Genomic DNA, 16,856 nt, shown 5'->3' with positions numbered 1-16,856 from the left:
TATAGTGATTCGCCTGCTTCTCGCTTCCGTTCAACAGCACATTCTGTCCTGATTCTTGTTATGTCAAAAGCAGTACCTTCTTAATTCTCTTTAGCCTTTGTCTAATTTTCATATAATTTCAGGTTTTTTCTCCATTTGTAGCGTTACTCGTTTGTTTTTGCGGTTATCGTTTTTCGGATTATTGTTGATTTCCGATTCCATTCCCTGTTGGGGTGACCATCTCGAGTTTGGCATCTCTGAGGTTCTAATGTATACTGTATGAATCTGCAGTTGACAACTGAAGCAGTGAGTGGCTCTGCTGGCCTCCATGAAGCTGACCTTCTGAAGCTGAGGATCCACACGCCATATCCGGAGCGTCTGATCCCGCGACCACGTGACCAGCTGGTAGTCCTTGGAGCCTTTAGGACGAGACCCAAGACAAAGAGCAACCGGTTAGGGACACCAGCCCTCTGAACAGCAAAACAGTCTAGAAAGGCAGACAGAAAACCCATAGAAAGGCCGAGAATCACAACGCATTTCAATGGTCATGTGACTTGAAAAGTGGTCATATGATCAAATACAACGCTGGCGTGGCATCTGTCTGTTAAAGGAGATGTAACACGCAGGTCACATCCACCCATAAGCGATTTAATCTTATTGTGATTAATAATCATATTCTTTCCTCTGAACATTAGCTTGTTTGATGTTCCTGTTTGCTTGGGGTGTGTTTGTTTCCTAGCTCTCGGTGCAAGCTCTAAGTGCTCCCAGGGTGCAGTGCTGCGTATTTCTGAAAGACGATCGATCGTTCTGAATTTCTGCATTCGCACTCTGTTGCTCTGAGAGCTAATAAACGAACGCACCCAAACAAAATACATTTTCTCACCCCATCTGCTAATCTTGTAATGAATCAAACCTTCTCACCTCATTGGAAATATTTTTTGTCTTTTTTTAAACTGTTTTTTTAAAGAAAAAGTAATAGTCTATTTTTAAGGGAATGCAGTGGTTGCCTATTAATCTGGGGAATGCCCATTAAATACTATGTGCTGTGTGTGGTCTATTAAAGTAAGTTTAAGAATATGCCTAAAACACTTGTTGAGATTGGCGGGAATCAAACCGGCAACCCTCTGACTGAAAGACGACTGCTCTTACTGCCTTAGTCAATGTCACCCCTAATTAAAACACTTGTTGAGACGGTGTTATTGTTCAGGTTTTAGCAGAGTGGCCTCTGTGGGGTCAAGGGTCAGCACTGTGGGGTCAGGGGTCAGCTCTGTGGGGTCAGGGGTCAGTGGTCAGTTCTGTGGGGTCAGCGGTCAGCTCTGTGGGGTCAGGACTGGCCTTCTTTCTGCCGACGCCACTGGAACTCCAGCACCACGTCGTCATGGCCCACAAAGGCGTGCACAGGGCTGTTGAGGTCCAGAGCGCTCCACAGCAGCAGGCTGTTCTCCCGGCGGAGCTGGGGCACCATCACCGTCACCAGCCCGTTAGAGAAGGGCTGCAAGATCATCACCACCATCATCATCATCATCATCATCATCATCACCACCACCACCACCATCATCATCATCATCATCATCATCATCATCACCACCACCACCATCATCATCACCACCACCACCATCATCATCACCACCATCATCATCACCACCATCATCATCACCACCATCATCATCATCACCACCATCACCACCACCACCATCATCATCATCATCATCACCATCATCATCATCACCATCATCATCATCATCATCATCATCATCATCATCACCATCATCATCATCATCATCATCATCACCACCATCATCATCATCATCATCACCACCACCATCATCATCATCATCATCATCACCACCATCATCATCATCATCATCACCACCATCATAAGCTGATGCTTTTATCCAAAGCGACTTTCAGTGGATTAAACACAGCGGGGGACAATTCCCCCCCTGGAGCAATGTGGGGCTAAGGGCCTTGATCAAGGTCCCAAGAGCTGTGGGGATCTTATCGTGGCTTCACCGGGGCTTGAGCCACCAACCTTCTGGGTCCTAAGCCACTTTCGCAGGATCAATGCACTGAGCAAAACCTGCAACATCGTGCTGCCGGAGGCCACTCACTGTGTATCGAGCCTTCCACACTGGCACCTGGCAGGACAGGATGTTCAGGTACTTCCGTGGCTGTCTGTAGTCCCAGAACTGCACAGACAGGCAGACAGATGGAGAGACAGTGCACAGTGGGGTAAAAAAAATCAACAACATTTTACGACAAAAGAAAAATACTCTGGTGCCAGGAGGGGATGGAACGCTGACCTCTAGTGGCCAAAATCGGCCTAAGACACAGGAAGGCTGGCAGCTAAAGCTCATCCCAATTAGCTCAGACTTTACCCATTGCCTAATCATTGGGCCTTATAAAACGACCCTGCTCCCAGGCCTAAAGGACCCTTTTCCTGAGAAGCCGGAGGTGGGGGGTTTTTTTGGGTGGACTTTCTACTTTCTTCGGGTCGTGTTGGTTTTCATTCATAACGTTCCACCCGAAGATTCAGTTTTTTTGTTATTTGTCTTCCAGGCCAAATAAACAGCAATGGGCCAAACATCTTTCTTTTTGCACAGTTTTTCTCTGTTCACCACGTGATGCAGTGGTGTCGATATATGTTTGGAGAGCCCCCCCCCCCCCCGGCACTGCAACATACATTCACTGTGATTGTGATTACCTAATCAGCTAATTGTGTGGCAGCAGTGCAATGCATGCAATCATGTAGATACAGATCAGGAGCTTCATTTAATGTTCACATCAACCATCAGAATGGAGAAAGAATTTGATCTCAGTGACTTTGACTGTAGAACGATTGTTGGTGGCAGACAGGGTGGTTTGTGTATCTCAGAAACTGCTGATCTCCTGGGATTTTCACGCGCACTAGTCTGCAGTTTGCAGAGAATGGTGCAAAAAACTTTTTTTTAAAACCAGTGAGCAGCAGTTATGCAGACAGTGTTATGCGTTGTTCATGAGAGACGTCAGAGGAGAATGGCCAGACTGGTCAAAGCTGACAGGAAGGCGACAGTAACGCAAATAACCACACATTACAACAGTGGTATGCAGAAGAGCATCTCTGAACACACACTGCATCATAACTCTGAGTGGATAGGCTACAGCAGTAGACGTCTAAAACATATGTCTAATAAATACCTGATGAAGTGCTCGGTGACTGTATATAGACACATTTTAATGATGAATAGAGCGTGTATCCACAGGCTTACCCGCACTGAGTTGTCCTGGCTGGAGGTGGCCAGGATGTACTCATTGTCAGGATGCCAGTCCAGGCCGTGGATCTTGGACAGGTGGGCAGCCACATATTCCACAGCTGTGCTGGGTTTCTGAGGACAAAGGAAAGCATCAACCCCAAAGCATTCTATGGAGAAAGAGAAATAACAAATCCCAGCACAATTAATATTTTTTTTCATTTGGCATTCTCCAGTCCCGCCCAAATTTGTAATGCCCAATTTGGAAACGATATCCATTCACGCACGTATATGGCCCCTGCTGCTGGCTTGGAAATGTGACGGCGATGCTTCCTTTCACACTGCAGCCACAACTCATACCCTCACACACACACACACACACACACAGACCAGGGGAGGAGCAGACCCACTCATACCCGCACACACACAGAGCAGGGGTGGAGGAAACCCACTCATACCCTCATCCACACACACAAATAACTCCAACAGAGAAGACCCAGGTTCTTTACATCAGCGTTTTAATTAAAAATACCAAGCCGAGATTTGGCAGGCTAAAGGCTCACGGCCGGGGCAGCGTTCTCGGGGGCTGACGTCATTGAGAATGAGCTCTGCGGCTGAGACGCAGCCCGCGCTGACGGCGGCCTCCTCACCCTCTTGTCCCAGATGCGTACGTCCCCGTCGTGGCTGGAGGCCAGGCAGTGCTGGTTCCGCTTGTTCCACTTCACCTGGGACGCCCCGGCTTCGCAGCACATCGCACGGGTGCAGGGGAAAGGGAAGAATCATTTTTATTATTCTCTATTTAATGTTTATTTGAGTTGGGACAATGCCAAGAGACAGCGTCGTTACCGCCAGTTTACGCCAGGTTCATGGAGCTGATGTAAGGACAGGGAAAGTAATATGGGACATAACACTCCAGTGAGTCCAGGAGCAATCACACAACAGCCTGATTCATTAAAGGTACAATAGGTAATTTCGGACTTCGAACGGTCAAGAGAAGAACTGCAGCAACAAACACGCTCAAACCACAACACTGTTAATCCCACCCCTTCTGTGTGAACGTGCTGACATTGAAACGCCATTGGCTGCGGCAATTAGAACCAACTTTCAACCAATGAGCTTGAATTATTGTACAGCAACACAATGTTTTGGTACTATAAACACAGACAGAGTGTGAGTCAACATGTCAGTGAGCCTTTTTCAATGATAGGAAGGGATTTACAATGGTCTTGGAACAATGTTTTAACACAAAAAACTTTACCGATTGTACCTTTAATAGTAAAGAAACGACACTCACCTACAGCCGACAGGGCAACAGTAGGCTTCCGTGTATCTCTGAAAAGACAGACCCAGTAAAGTTGTTTTTCTGACTTAAAGAGAAAGAAGTGAACGAGATCATTCTGATGTGATTAAAAACATTTATTATCAATCAAGTATAATTAAGTATTATACTAATGCGTTCTTGTCCCCTGAGTTTTCCTGATGTGACTGATTTACCGCAGTAAAGCACTGCTCCCATTTACCTGGTGTCCCAGATATAAATATAGGTGTCCACAGAGCTGGTGACAAGAAACTCTGGTTCAAACCAAGACCAGTCCAGGTCACTGTTTGAAACAAAAGAAAATAATACATTAAACGATGGTAGCAGTACTTGAGTCATGATTTTAAAGAATTCATTGTTATGAAGTTCTCTCATGTCAACGCCTGATTATACGTAACATAACATAACACTAAGACGCTAACATTTGATAACATGGGTAAAGGTGTAGCTGTGTTAATCTTAAGAAGCTCACGTTTGATAACATGGGTAAAGGTGTAGCTGTGTTAATCTTAAGAAGCTCACGTTTGATAACATGGGTAAAGGTGTAGCTGTGTTTGGGCACTGCAGGTGGTGGTGCGTGTTAATCTTAAGAAGCTAACGTTTGATAACATGGTTTAAGGGGTAGCTGTGTTTGGGCACTGCAGGTGGTGGTGCGTGTTAGTCTTAAGAAGCTAACGTTTGATAACATGGTTGAAGGGGTAGCTGTGTTTGGGCACTGCAGGTGGTGGTGCGTGTTAATCTTAAGAAGCTAACGTTCGATAACATGGTTGAAGGGGTAGCTGTGTTTGGGCACTGCAGGTGGTGGTGCGTGTTAGTCTTAAGAAGCTAACGTTTGATAACATGGTTGAAGGGGTAGCTGTGTTTGGGCACTGCAGGTGGTGGTGCGTGTTAGTCTGAAGAAGCTAACGTTTGATAACATGGTTGAAGGGGTAGCTGTGTTTGGGCACTGCAGGTGGTGGTGTATGTTAGTCTTAAGAAGCTAATGTTTGATAACATGGGTAAAGGTGTAGCTGTGTTTGGGCACTGCAGGTGGTGGTGTGTGTTAGTCTTAAGAAGCTAACGTTTGATAACATGGTTGAAGGGGTAGCTGTGTTTGGGCACTGCAGGTGGTGGTGTGAGTTAGTCTGAAGAAGCTAACGTTTGATAACATGGTTGAAGGGGTAGCTGTGTTTGGGCACTGCAGGTGGTGGTGCGTGTTAATCTTAAGAAGCTAACGTTTGATAACATGGTTGAAGGGGTAGCTGTGTTTGGGCACTGCAGGTGGTGGTGCGTGTTAATCTTAAGAAGCTAACGTTTGATAACATGGTTGAAGGGGTAGCTGTGTTTGGGCACTGCAGGTGGTGGTGTGTGTTAGTCTGAAGAAGCTAACGTTTGATAACATGGTTGAAGGGGTAGCTGTGTTTGGGCACTGCAGGTGGTGGTGCGTGTTACCTGATGACACGTGTGTGCCCCTGCAGGGACGTGTGGATCTCCCCAGCCCCATCGCTCCAGGTGTACAGGTCTACCCGCTGGTTACTCTAGAGCAGCAACAGCTCAGATTCACACCACACCTCCACACATCACAACAGCAGAAACTACACACACTGCCCAGGGCCTTGCATGGGTGGTGAGGAAACTATGACACACAGGAAAGATCATTAATTACCATGCGTCTAAAAGATTAAAATAGTTTGATTAAAAATGCAGTTTGGAAATGATTGCATTGCCACTTAATTTAATCGGTGTTTAACTGTGTTAAACTGGAATCTCCTTGCTCTGCTATCTTCCCGAACAGAACAGAACGGCATTGTTACAGCCTTTGGTTCTCAGATTTTTGACGGAGAGACTCACGGAGGCAGCGAAGAGGTAGGCCCCCGATTCGTGCGGGTTCCACTGCACTGTGCCCACGTCCCACTTGCTCTGGCGACCTATTTTCCGGGGGGGCTCCGAGGGGGTGTCAAGATTGACAACGTAGAGAAAGCGCCGCCTAGAACACACGCCACCGCAATACATTAACACTCTGTGCAAATGGGAGCGTCCAGCATCTATGCTCTAGATCCAATACAACTTGAGAAATGACAGTCGACCTGAGTAATGACTTAAGATTACAATAAAGAATCCTGACCTATAGTCATTAAAACACACATATTTACTGCTCTTTGTACCTGCTAATGCAATACCAAGAGTTCCATCAAGTCAAATCATCCGAACTCCAAAGCATAATAATGTACACTTAGTGAGCACTTTATTAGGTATTTATGAGACACATTTTTTTGACTTATTAAGTCTTCTGCGGCTGTAGCCTATCCACTAAGAGGTTTGATGTGTTGTGCGTTCAGAGATGCTCTTCTGCATGTACTGTTGTAATTTGTACCGTGGTTATGCATACTGTCACCTTAGACCAGTCTGGCCCTTCTCCTCTGACCTCTCTCATTAACAATGTGTTTTTGCCCACAGAACTGCTGCTCACTGAATGTTTTTTGTTTTTTTGCACCATTCTCTGCAAACTCTAGAGGCTGTTGTGTGTGAACATCACAGGAGATCAGCGGTTTCTGAGACGCAGTCAAAGTCACTTCGATCACATTTCTTCCCCATCCTGACATTTACCATGAACAACAGTTGAACCTCTTGACCACGTCTGCAGGCTTTCATGCATTTAGTTGCTGCCATATGATTGGCATTGCATAAACAAGCTGGTGTAAATGACTCACTGCGTGTACATGGCAATATAAAAGGCTAATATGGCAAGCTACTTCTGTGGTATTCAGACAGCATTTTACAGATTGGTGTTGAATTGCTCAACTCACCCAGAGAGAACAGCATGGCGGCCCAGGCAGTCCACTGACATAGTGGTGGCCTGCAATGAGTGTGCGCAAAGCAGCGCATATAAGGCACATTAGTGTGAACGTTTTTAGTGCAAGTCTGAAAACCAATTTCACCAGACCTGTCGTCTAACCGTATGTCACTCTAAGTTCCCAAAACAAGTGTATTCCTACACGCAATAGTGCTTACTTTCATTGTCTGTTCATTTCACTCATCGCTTTGAAATCCCAATACTTGAATACTAAGTTTTTAAACAACTGATGATTTAGTTAAGTGTCAACGTTATCAATGTCCGATAAGAACAGTGGCAATTGCTTACGGAAACAGACATCTAGACTGTGAAAAATATAAATATAACAAGAGACTCCAATGTGGGGGGGAAATAGTACGCTAAAATAATATACTATTTTATACTTTATCACCTCAAAGTAGAATTTAATAAATAAAGTTTACACAATACAATTCCAACAATGCTTAACTACTCACATGATGACAATTCAGAGTTAGCAAGGGACAATAACAGGAGAAGAGTGAGTGGAAAACTAAGGTCGGCTTTTCTGTTTTTCATTGCATACTAACTTACTGGAGTTAGTGCTAGCCGGACAGCTAGCTTTCTAACCTTGCAAGCCAATGCAATGTGCAAAAACACCGAGTCATAGCATGTATTACAAATAGCTCATGAGTCTATGTACCGCTTTACCCAAATAGTTTGAATTTCATAAAGACTTCGAGTCTACTTCTCCCACTCTCACCACCAGTACCTGAGAATCTCTGAACTCCACCACAACATTCTCGCTGCTCCAGCGGGCCGCCATCTTCCGTACACCGTGACAACAACAATGTGGTGACGTCACTCGGAAGCGCAAACCTTACAAATGTTACTTGACACTGATGTTGAGGCAATCTACTCTTCGTAAAAATGTAAATTTAGCATGGAAATGCTCAAAATACGTATAATTTTTAAAATCGTGAAAATACGTGAAAATATCCGGATTAGCCGGTCTGGTCTATGGATGGTCCGGAGTGGCCAGCTGACGTAAGTACTCGTCTCTGATTGGCTATGTTCATAGAGTGTTTCAAGATGGCTGCTACCATGGTGGAACATGTTGTTGCTGATGCTGGAGCTTTCTTGAAAAAAGCACCATTGCAGGTGAGATTCAATGGCAAATATTCTGTTGAGTGAACAGATACGCACCACACGTATTTCATGAAAAGTGATAGCGATCTATGTCAGCTGCACATTGAGTTAACGGCTAGCAACGTAGCGAAGTACCATGCTGCTCTTGGATGAAAGAGCCTCTGCTAACCACACTGTAACATGATTAAATCGGTGTTCTACATATTCCTTTACTCAGATCAAATAACTGGTTACCTTGTGAAATTAGTATACCCATACAATAACTGACAATGTGTGTTGCCAGCTCACTGCTAACTCGTAACGTGAGCCGAGGTATTGGCTATCTAATGTCACACTGTTAGCAGTTCATTACTCGAAACTGTACATTTTCGTTGTTGCGTTTTTTATTTTAGGATATAGGGAAGAACGTCTACACTCTGAAGGAGGTTGTGGATGAAATCCGGGATAAACAAACGAGGAGGAGCCTGGCTTTTCTCCCATATAAACTAAATTTTAAGGAGCCCTTTCCTGAGCATATAAGATTCGGTGAGTGATTTGTTGTAAAATATTTTCACTTTTCATATCACGTAAAATGTGGCTTTATTTTATTCAAACTACACTATGGACCCCTTTATGCAGATGAATAAGACCCAATGAGTTATTCAGCTATAATTGCCTATTGTTTGTTACTTGTCTTCGTCTTTTTCCAGTGACCGAGTTTTCCAAAAAGACAGGAGACTACCCCAGTCTCTCAGCCACAGACATCAAGGTCTTGGCTTTAACCTATCAACTGGAGGCAGAAAATGTTGGGGATGCTCACTTAAAGAAGGAACCTGAAGTTAAAGTAAGGACACGTCAAACAAATAGTCCATCCATCCATCCATCCATTATCTTAACCCGCTTATCCTGAACAGGGTCGCAGGGGGGCTGGAGCCTATCCCAGCATACATTGGGCGAAAGGCAGGAATACACCCTGGACAGGTCGCTAGTCCATCGCAGGGCACCATTCACCATTCACTCACACTCATACCTACGGGCAATTTAGACTCTCCAATCAGCCTCACCTGCATGTCTTTGGACTGTGGGAGGAAACCGGAGTACCCGGAGGAAACCCACGCAAACACAGGGGGAGAACATGCAAACTCCACACAGAGAGGCCCCAGCCGACGGGAATTCGAACCCAGGACCTCCTTGCTGTGAGGCAGCAGTGCTACCCACTGCACCATCCATGCCACCTTCAAACAAATAGTGAACATGCATTATACATACCAGTTAAATCAAGTGTAAACATGCATTTTTTTGATACCAGGTGAATGTGTCCACCACGCCACGCCACCCTGAAGCCCCAGTAGACATTGCTGGGTTCCATCTGCCCTCACAGGTAAGTCACAATTATTATCCAAATTAGTCAAAGAATGTATTTCCCAAAGGGACCACATAGTTCTTGGGAAATGTTTGGAGTGTTTTTATCCTGGGAAGTCCTCAAAGATCCAAAAGCCGTAGAAAATAACTGGATCAAACGGGATCTTGAATTTATATTAACGGGGCAAATAATTTGGTTTCGTTTTTTGACAAAAATATATGCATTGATAGTCAGTTCTGCTCCTTAGAAGGGCAAAGTACCGTCTATAACGGTCTTACCATCCCCTCGTTTGGGTTCCATACTGTGTAAATCATCTCACCAAAAAGCATCTTCACCTAATGATTCCAAATACAGAAACCCCCAGAGAAGTCCGAGGCTCCCTCCCTGAGCTCCTCGGCTCTAGAGAATACAGAATTCAACAGCTTCCTCTTCTGGAGAAACCCACTGCCCAGCATCGAGGCAGACCTGCTGGAGCTTCTGGTGAGAACATTGATCAGTCGAGCAGAGCCTTGCTCTTTCCGGCTGTGTAACGAGTTGGGCGGCCTGTAGCCTAGCGTAGTGCTTAAGGTACATGACTGGGACATGCAAGGTCGGCGGTTCTAATCCCGGTGTAGCCACTATAAGATCCGCACAGCTGTTGGGCCCTTGAGCAAAGCCCTTAACCCTGCATTGCTCCAGGGGAGGATTGTCTCCTGCTTAGTCTAATCAACTGTATGTCGCTCTGGATAAGAGTGTCTGCCAAATTCCAATAATGTAGTGTAATGTAACGTAATAATGTAAAACATCATGGCCTGAAACAGGGGGCCATCAAATAACGGTCTTTGAGGGCCGAGAACTGCTGGATTTTCCACCCTGTCTAACCTTTACCTGGGAGTCAGGTGGGAAGACAGTCTATTCAGTTAATTGCCTGGGAGAAAAGAAAACCAGGGCTGGATTTGGAATGGTGGGCCAGATTTGATCCCTGGCCAAAAGGCCGGCGGGAGGAGAAATGAACTGTGGCATGTTGATTTACCCACAGAGCGCTGAAACCGTCTCAACAGCCCACAGCCCTGGGGCAGTGACTGAAAGCCCACAGTCAGTAGATCTCTCCCCTGGGGGGCCTGCTGGGGGCAGTGGCTCAGAGGGAGAGTGTGAGGAGGAGGAGGAGGAAGATGATGATGATGATGATGGTGGTGATGATGGTGGTGGAGGCTGGATCACGCCCAGCAACATCAAACAGGTCCAGCTTGACGTGGGGAACTGGGAGTCTCCTGCAGATGTTAAAGTGGGCTGCATGACCACAGATTTTGCAATGCAGGCAAGTATGAATCCTACATCCAGTAATGACCACCACACACACTGACAGAACCTGGAACGTAGTCGTGTTAATCCTGTTAACTAATCCTGTTTACTTTTCATTTATTTTTGTTTTACCAACTGAATGAGCTAAACCTGGGTTGTCAAACTCCTGGACCACAGTGTCAGCAGTTATATGTGGTTTCCTTGCAATCAGCAGCTAATTAAGGCCTTGAGAACATTGTGTGTGGACTCTTTAACCAATTAATTAAATTCCGGACTCGTGCTGAAACACACCAAAAAGCAGCAGACACTGCGGGCCTCCAGGACTGGAGTTTGACACCCCTGACATAGAGCATTGCACAGTGAAAATGCAAGATCTTAACTGAGCTGGTCTTCTTTGATTGACAGAACGTTCTGATCCAGATCGGCCTTCACGTCCTCTCTATAAACGGGATGCTGATCAAACACAGCAGGAGCTACGTCCTACGCTGCCACGCCTGCTTCAAGTATGCACACCTCACAGCACAAAGACCATGCATACTCCTCCAAATAATGATTTTTATAATAAACAATGGCCTGTATTCAGTCTAACGTTTGCATTTTTAAACTTCATTCACCAACTCTTGTTTGTGGAGTTATTTCTTATGATTGCCGGTCTCACATTTGCATTTATTAGTCAAGGCAAATGTTGATTGAATCACAGACAAGGTTGATACATCATGATTAAATCGATGAACCAAGTTTCCATCCCTTCGTTTTAGGACCACGACAAACATGAACAAGGCGTTTTGCCCTCACTGCGGGAACAAGACTCTGAAGAAGATCGCAGTGACGATAAAGGAGGATGGGAGCCTCCAGATGCACTTCTCCAAGAACCCCAAAGTGCTGAACCCACGAGGAATGAGGGTGAGAGGACGTGTCATTAGCCAGCCACACGTTACCGACCAGCCGCCATTTTAAAGAGAGAATACCCACTGATCCATTGAAAAGAACCATTTCATAAAAACATGAAAACACAAATACAACTTTGTAACTTCGAAACATACTGTAACTTCCAGCCAATAGGCATTTTTTTGTCAGAATGGCTTTTTGATTTTGGCTTGTTTAAATGTATAAGTGCAGTGGTTGTTAAATGCGGTATATATACTTAATTCATTTTTAAGAATGAACAATTTTATAATAATTAGTTATTTTAGCTGACGCTTCTATCCAAAACAACTTCATTTGTTTTGGACTTAACCCGCCCCGGAGCAAGGGCCTTGCTCAATTTGAAGTCCTCTGGTTTTCTCATGTTCGTCTTCTGCGTTTTCTGTGGAATCTTCCGGTCTTATCCTCTACGATATGAATATGTGTTTGGGTTAGAGAAAGGGGCTATCTAAATAAAAATAAATAAAAATGTTATTATTACTTACCGGTTCCTCCTCCTCTTCTTCTTCTCTTGTCTGCAGTACTCCTTGCCGAAGCCGCAGGGAGGTAAACACGGCAGCAACCCCCAGCTGGTGGAGGACCAGCACTTCCCCCAGCAGCGGCTGTCGCGCAAGGCCCGGCAGAAGACGGACGTCTTCGACCCCGACTACGTGGCCGGGGGCTCGCCCTTCGCGGAGAACGACATCTACAGCCGGGCGGCCGGCCTGCAGCTGCGGGACGCCCACACCGGCGGGGGCAGGCGCCGAGCCAACCCCAACGCCGCCCGCAAGAAATTCGTCAAGAAGAAATAACCCCCCGTCCCCGTCCCCTGTCGGTTCTGCCGTCTTTAAGTCAAGCACACCTGCCTTGTGTGGACAACACAGAGACCAGGGTTCACAAGGCCAACGTTTCCTCAACAAGACCAGCTCCCGTTATGACAAATAAGCATACGCCCTAAAGCAGAGGTCTCCTTGGCCTGTCCAAGTGTATGCATTAGTACTGGTGTAAACCATATTAAAATAAAACAATTTACTTAAATAACATGTTCAAATTACAACTCTTAACAAAAACGTGCTGTAAAGCTGTTGTCACATCAGCTTGTATTATCTGCACTTTCAGGAAAAACAAAACAAAAACAACTTTTGATACCCCACATTAAAATTTCTAACTGAAGTCTGTTGTTGAAGTAATATTTCCTTTCTTAGGCTATCTGATTGCTTACCTGTGTTCAGTGCAATAGTTTTAAGCTAACATATAACTACTCAAGCATAACTGTAAACTGTACAGGATTGTCATCATGTGCAATAAACACCCTTTATTGGTTAAATTAGTCTGGAGACATCCATATTTACAGTTACATATCCAATGACCCCAACAAGAATGGGCAGGGATTGTGTGCAAATTACCATTTTGATAACAGGGAATATCATTGTGGAAAGGGAGACCGATTAAACATATATAGCTTACAGAGAAATTGTAGAGTGCTTCTGGTTTCACAGGTACAAAGGATTCTCTCAACATTGATTATCCCTTAAGTGCACTTTTTACCAGACGGAATTTTCAAGGCCAAAACGTTGCTTTTGGCAGGAAATGGGAAAGTTGCAAGAATCCAGATTTAAATAGTATTTTAAGAAATGGGAACCCCTATAAACCACCGTCCCCAGTGTGTGGCGATTCCTCCAGATCTTCTGTACCTGAACCTTCACCCCCTGCGTCCTCGGGCAGGGGCGAGAGCACTACTTCCAGCTCTGCCGCAGTGTCCGTGTGGGGTTCTGACGGTGGAGGAGACTCTGACTCGGGTTCCCCCAGGGGGTCCTCTTCCATCGGTGAGGCCTCAGCCCTGGGTTTGGCCAGGGGTTCCACAGGGAGGGCTTCGGCCCTGGATTCCACTGGGGGAGTCTCAGCCATGGGTTCGGCCAGGGAATCCTCGGCCTTGGGTTCCGCCTCAGCCCTGGGTTCCACCAGAAGGGCCTCAGCCTTGGGTTCCGTAGCCTTGGGTTCCGTAGCCTTGGGTTCCGTAGCCTTGGGTTCCTCCAGGGGGGCCTCTTCCATCATGCTGATGAGCTGGGCGCTGAGCTCGGCCTCCGACGGCGGCATCTCCCTCTTGGGCACGACAAACTCCAGAGGCTCCAGCACTGCGTTCACATCGATGCAGCCCAGGCCATCATACTTCTGCACCTGTGTAGGAGGAATACCTGGACAACAAAGAGAGGCAACAACATCATCATCAAACCACCATATATGCTGAAGACATAGCATATCAACACGGGCGACTGTTTGCCAGGCAAAGCATACTTTGTCAGGTTAGCAGACACAGCAGGAGAGTTGCAGTCTCCAGAACGAATGCATGCGGAGTGTTGATAGGAAGATATTTACCCAGTACGACTGCGAGCTGGGTAGGAGGAAACAGGACCTGCAGGCAGCGGTTAAGGAACGGCACCATGTCCTCCGCGAAGGCGCAGCTGAACTGCACAAACAGCTCCTGCTCCCGGCTGCTGAAGGCAGTCTCCTCAGCCCGGTGGAAGGCCAGGATCAGCTTGGTCACCTGCAGGCAGGGCAGGAAACGTTACCTCCTTCGTCAAGTGACAACACAACTCAAACCCTTTATCAAGCTTTCCACACAGAGAGTGGTCACTGTGTGGAATAGTCTGCCAGGATATGTCGTGGAGGCAGAAACAATGGGGGACCAGGTTTGACAAGGTGCTAGATACTATTTAGCTTTTTGGGAAACTAAGCAGTAGGTACACTTTAGCGGTAGGAAAAGGCTAGCATTGCTGGCCGAATGGTCCGTTCTGGACATTATGTTGTGCTAACAGTCACAGTCACAACAGTACAGCAATGTCTCAAACAGTTTCAACTTAATGGGCCACTGGGCCACTCCCAGTACCTTCATGAGGGCGTCCTCCAGGCATTTGGCCACGTCCGGGGCCAGGGCGATCGGGCAGCACAGCCGCAGGTCGTTGAAGGCGGTCAGGACGTTGTTGAGGAAGCAGGCGAGAGGCGGGAAGTCCAGGAGAGACATGGGAGGCTGCAGAGAGCCGGGCTGGGTGCCGGGGGCCACGGGAGGCAGGGCCCCGCCCAGCATGGTGGGCAGGGAGATGAGCGTGAACATGTTCATGTCGTCCTGGAACTTGTCCACGGCCTCCTGCACGGCGGAGCGGAACGTCGCCATGGCGACCCGCTGGAACATGGGGGCCAGCTGCCCGCGGAAGTCCGCGCCCACCCGGCTGAAGGACAGGCCGAAGTACATGCACTGCCCGAGCAGCGAGTCCAGCCGGCCGCCCACGCCGCGCTGCAGGTCCCGGTCCAGCGTCTCCAGGAACTCCGCCACCTTCTGCAGCACCCAGCCGTGGAAGATGGCGCTCTCGTTCACGGCCCGCGCCCCGGCCGGCAGCAGCGGGTCCTCGTCGGAGAAGATGGCGCGGTACTGCGTGATGATGTCGAACAGGTGCACGCGGCAGGCCTCGATGGTCTTGGTGATGTGCAGGTAGGGGTCGTCCTCCGGCACGGCCGCCAGGATGGAGCGGAGCCAGCCGCCCCGGGCCTGCAGGAACTTCACGCGCAGCTCCGCCTCCGTGAACACGTCCATCCGCCGCAGGTAGCCGATCACGCGGAGGCACACGGGCAGCTGGGCGTTGCTGCGCAGCTGCTGCAGCAGCTGGTTCAGCATGAGCTGCGCGGACTGGCGGACTTCGTGGATGATACCCTGCGGGTTCAACGCAATGCAATCAGCCATCGGGAATTGTGCATCACCCTATTCCTTGCTTTTCTATGTTTTTATTTTGCTTGTGTAACAGATGCAAATGGCAGAACAAGCGTTTGAAGGTTTGATCACAACAATGTACATTTCCAACATCTTTAGTTAACTGAGAGGTGTAATGTTATAGAATTAACCAGCTACCACACATTTATTGCTTCTTATTTCTCAGCTGGTTATTGTGAGAGCCAACACTGTGCTGGTCGAGGCTTTATTGACTGGCTGCAGAATAAGAAGTACCTGAATGACCGGTATGGAGGAATGCTTTTTCTCCAGTCGCTTGACGTAGGCTGCTAACTCTAGCGCCTCCTCGTAGTAGCCGTTTCGGACGCAGGTGTCCATGAGCTGTGGTATTTCAAGGATCTCCAGAATCTCGGTGTGGCGGTTCAGGGTCAAGCTGTTCATACGCCGACTGACCCCAATGTCCTCCGCCCCCTTCACAAAACCCCTGCAAAACCCCGAACAGCGCAAGTTATAAAGGCAACCACGTACGAACAATACCGTAATCATGATTGATCACGAATCAATGGACTTGTCTTTGTGTATGAATTGGTGAATGAGAAACATCAATTGTACAACGCTTTGGATAAAGGCGCTATATAAATGCCAACCATTTAAACATAACGTCTCATTGCTTTCTAACAGCACTGTACTTGCAGTACTTCGAAAGCCAGCTGTACAGATAAGTTATTAATTAAATTAGTTTAAAAATATGACTGTGGACGAACCTGCATCTTTCCCCGAAGCTAGGCAACTTGTCAAGCAGTTTGGATACACTGCTCTCCACGCGACCGAAATCCCGATAGATCTCCTTCGTGCAGTCAGCTGTGCGTATGAATGTTTTGTAGTTTGAGAAGGCCAGCTCCCGAGTCTGCTGTTGAATCTGACCCCGCTCCTCCGCTAATTTCTCAGGCTCCCGATTCAGCTTCTCCACCCCAAATGAGCTAAGCTCTGCCAAATAGGCTGCAAAGTCCGGATTGTCTCTCCAGTTGTCTGGAAAGCTGTCTTTGAAAATAGAAGCAAGAATGCTCTCATCTTCCACGTCTACAGCCGCCATCTTGCTGATAATATGCTCCCTCTGACGTCCCAGGAAATAGGAAGTAGAC

The 16,856-nt window shown here is 47.0% G+C and overlaps 3 protein-coding genes across 4 annotated transcripts in view; 1 reads left to right on the top strand and 2 right to left on the bottom strand.

Annotated features, from left to right (window-relative positions):
* Nucleotides 1-8,341, bottom strand: part of wdr59 (WD repeat domain 59) — a 21,642-nt gene extending 13,301 nt beyond the window's left edge. For both annotated transcript variants that reach the window (XM_061221815.1, XM_061221816.1), the window contains exons 1-11: nucleotides 8,091-8,341; nucleotides 7,314-7,363; nucleotides 6,358-6,493; nucleotides 5,959-6,044; nucleotides 4,730-4,810; nucleotides 4,504-4,541; nucleotides 3,860-3,948; nucleotides 3,228-3,344; nucleotides 2,091-2,168; nucleotides 1,315-1,471; nucleotides 319-398 (exon numbers count right to left, since the gene is read on the bottom strand). In XM_061221815.1, the coding sequence (XP_061077799.1) occupies nucleotides 319-398; nucleotides 1,315-1,471; nucleotides 2,091-2,168; nucleotides 3,228-3,344; nucleotides 3,860-3,948; nucleotides 4,504-4,541; nucleotides 4,730-4,810; nucleotides 5,959-6,044; nucleotides 6,358-6,493; nucleotides 7,314-7,363; nucleotides 8,091-8,144 (966 nt within the window). In that variant the 5' untranslated portion in view covers nucleotides 8,145-8,341. The remainder of the gene's footprint in view (nucleotides 1-318; nucleotides 399-1,314; nucleotides 1,472-2,090; nucleotides 2,169-3,227; nucleotides 3,345-3,859; nucleotides 3,949-4,503; nucleotides 4,542-4,729; nucleotides 4,811-5,958; nucleotides 6,045-6,357; nucleotides 6,494-7,313; nucleotides 7,364-8,090) is intronic.
* On the top strand, nucleotides 8,340-13,320 carry nob1 (NIN1 (RPN12) binding protein 1 homolog). The gene is made up of 9 exons (XM_061221818.1): nucleotides 8,340-8,479; nucleotides 8,860-8,992; nucleotides 9,157-9,290; nucleotides 9,756-9,827; nucleotides 10,164-10,289; nucleotides 10,828-11,106; nucleotides 11,496-11,593; nucleotides 11,849-11,993; nucleotides 12,536-13,320. Exons 1-9 carry the CDS (start codon nucleotides 8,390-8,392, stop codon nucleotides 12,803-12,805), a joined length of 1,347 nt encoding a protein of 448 aa, XP_061077802.1. The 5' UTR covers nucleotides 8,340-8,389; the 3' UTR covers nucleotides 12,806-13,320.
* cog8 (component of oligomeric golgi complex 8) lies at nucleotides 13,294-16,856 on the bottom strand. The gene is made up of 6 exons (XM_061221817.1): nucleotides 16,479-16,856; nucleotides 15,991-16,198; nucleotides 14,881-15,699; nucleotides 14,370-14,538; nucleotides 14,016-14,188; nucleotides 13,294-13,985 (listed from the first exon to the last, which is right to left on the bottom strand). Exons 1-6 carry the CDS (start codon nucleotides 16,805-16,807, stop codon nucleotides 13,638-13,640), a joined length of 2,046 nt encoding a protein of 681 aa, XP_061077801.1. The 5' UTR covers nucleotides 16,808-16,856; the 3' UTR covers nucleotides 13,294-13,637.

Source organism: Conger conger, chromosome 15, assembly GCF_963514075.1.
Source record: "Conger conger chromosome 15, fConCon1.1, whole genome shotgun sequence".
NCBI lineage: Eukaryota > Metazoa > Chordata > Actinopteri > Anguilliformes > Congridae > Conger > Conger conger.
The sequence above is the reverse complement of the archived record's forward strand: the minus strand, read 5'-3'. Positions and strand labels throughout refer to the sequence as shown.

Excerpts from the sequence above, each read along its gene's own strand:
- cog8 (XM_061221817.1), bottom strand. The coding sequence starts at position 16,807 with ATGGCGGCTGTAGACGTGGAAGATGAGAGCATTCTTGCTTCTATTTTC. Across the intron at positions 14,539-14,880 it reads TGGAGGACGCCCTCATGAAG|GTGACCAAGCTGATCCTGGC; the intron begins GTACTGGGAGTG and ends CCCTGCCTGCAG. Across the intron at positions 13,986-14,015 it reads CCCCCCTGGAGGAACCCAAG|GCTACGGAACCCAAGGCTGA; the intron begins GCTACGGAACCC and ends ACGGAACCCAAG.
- nob1 (XM_061221818.1), top strand. The coding sequence starts at position 8,390 with ATGTTCATAGAGTGTTTCAAGATGGCTGCTACCATGGTGGAACATGTT. Across the intron at positions 8,480-8,859 it reads TGAAAAAAGCACCATTGCAG|GATATAGGGAAGAACGTCTA; the intron begins GTGAGATTCAAT and ends TTTTTATTTTAG. Across the intron at positions 11,107-11,495 it reads CCACAGATTTTGCAATGCAG|AACGTTCTGATCCAGATCGG; the intron begins GCAAGTATGAAT and ends TTTGATTGACAG.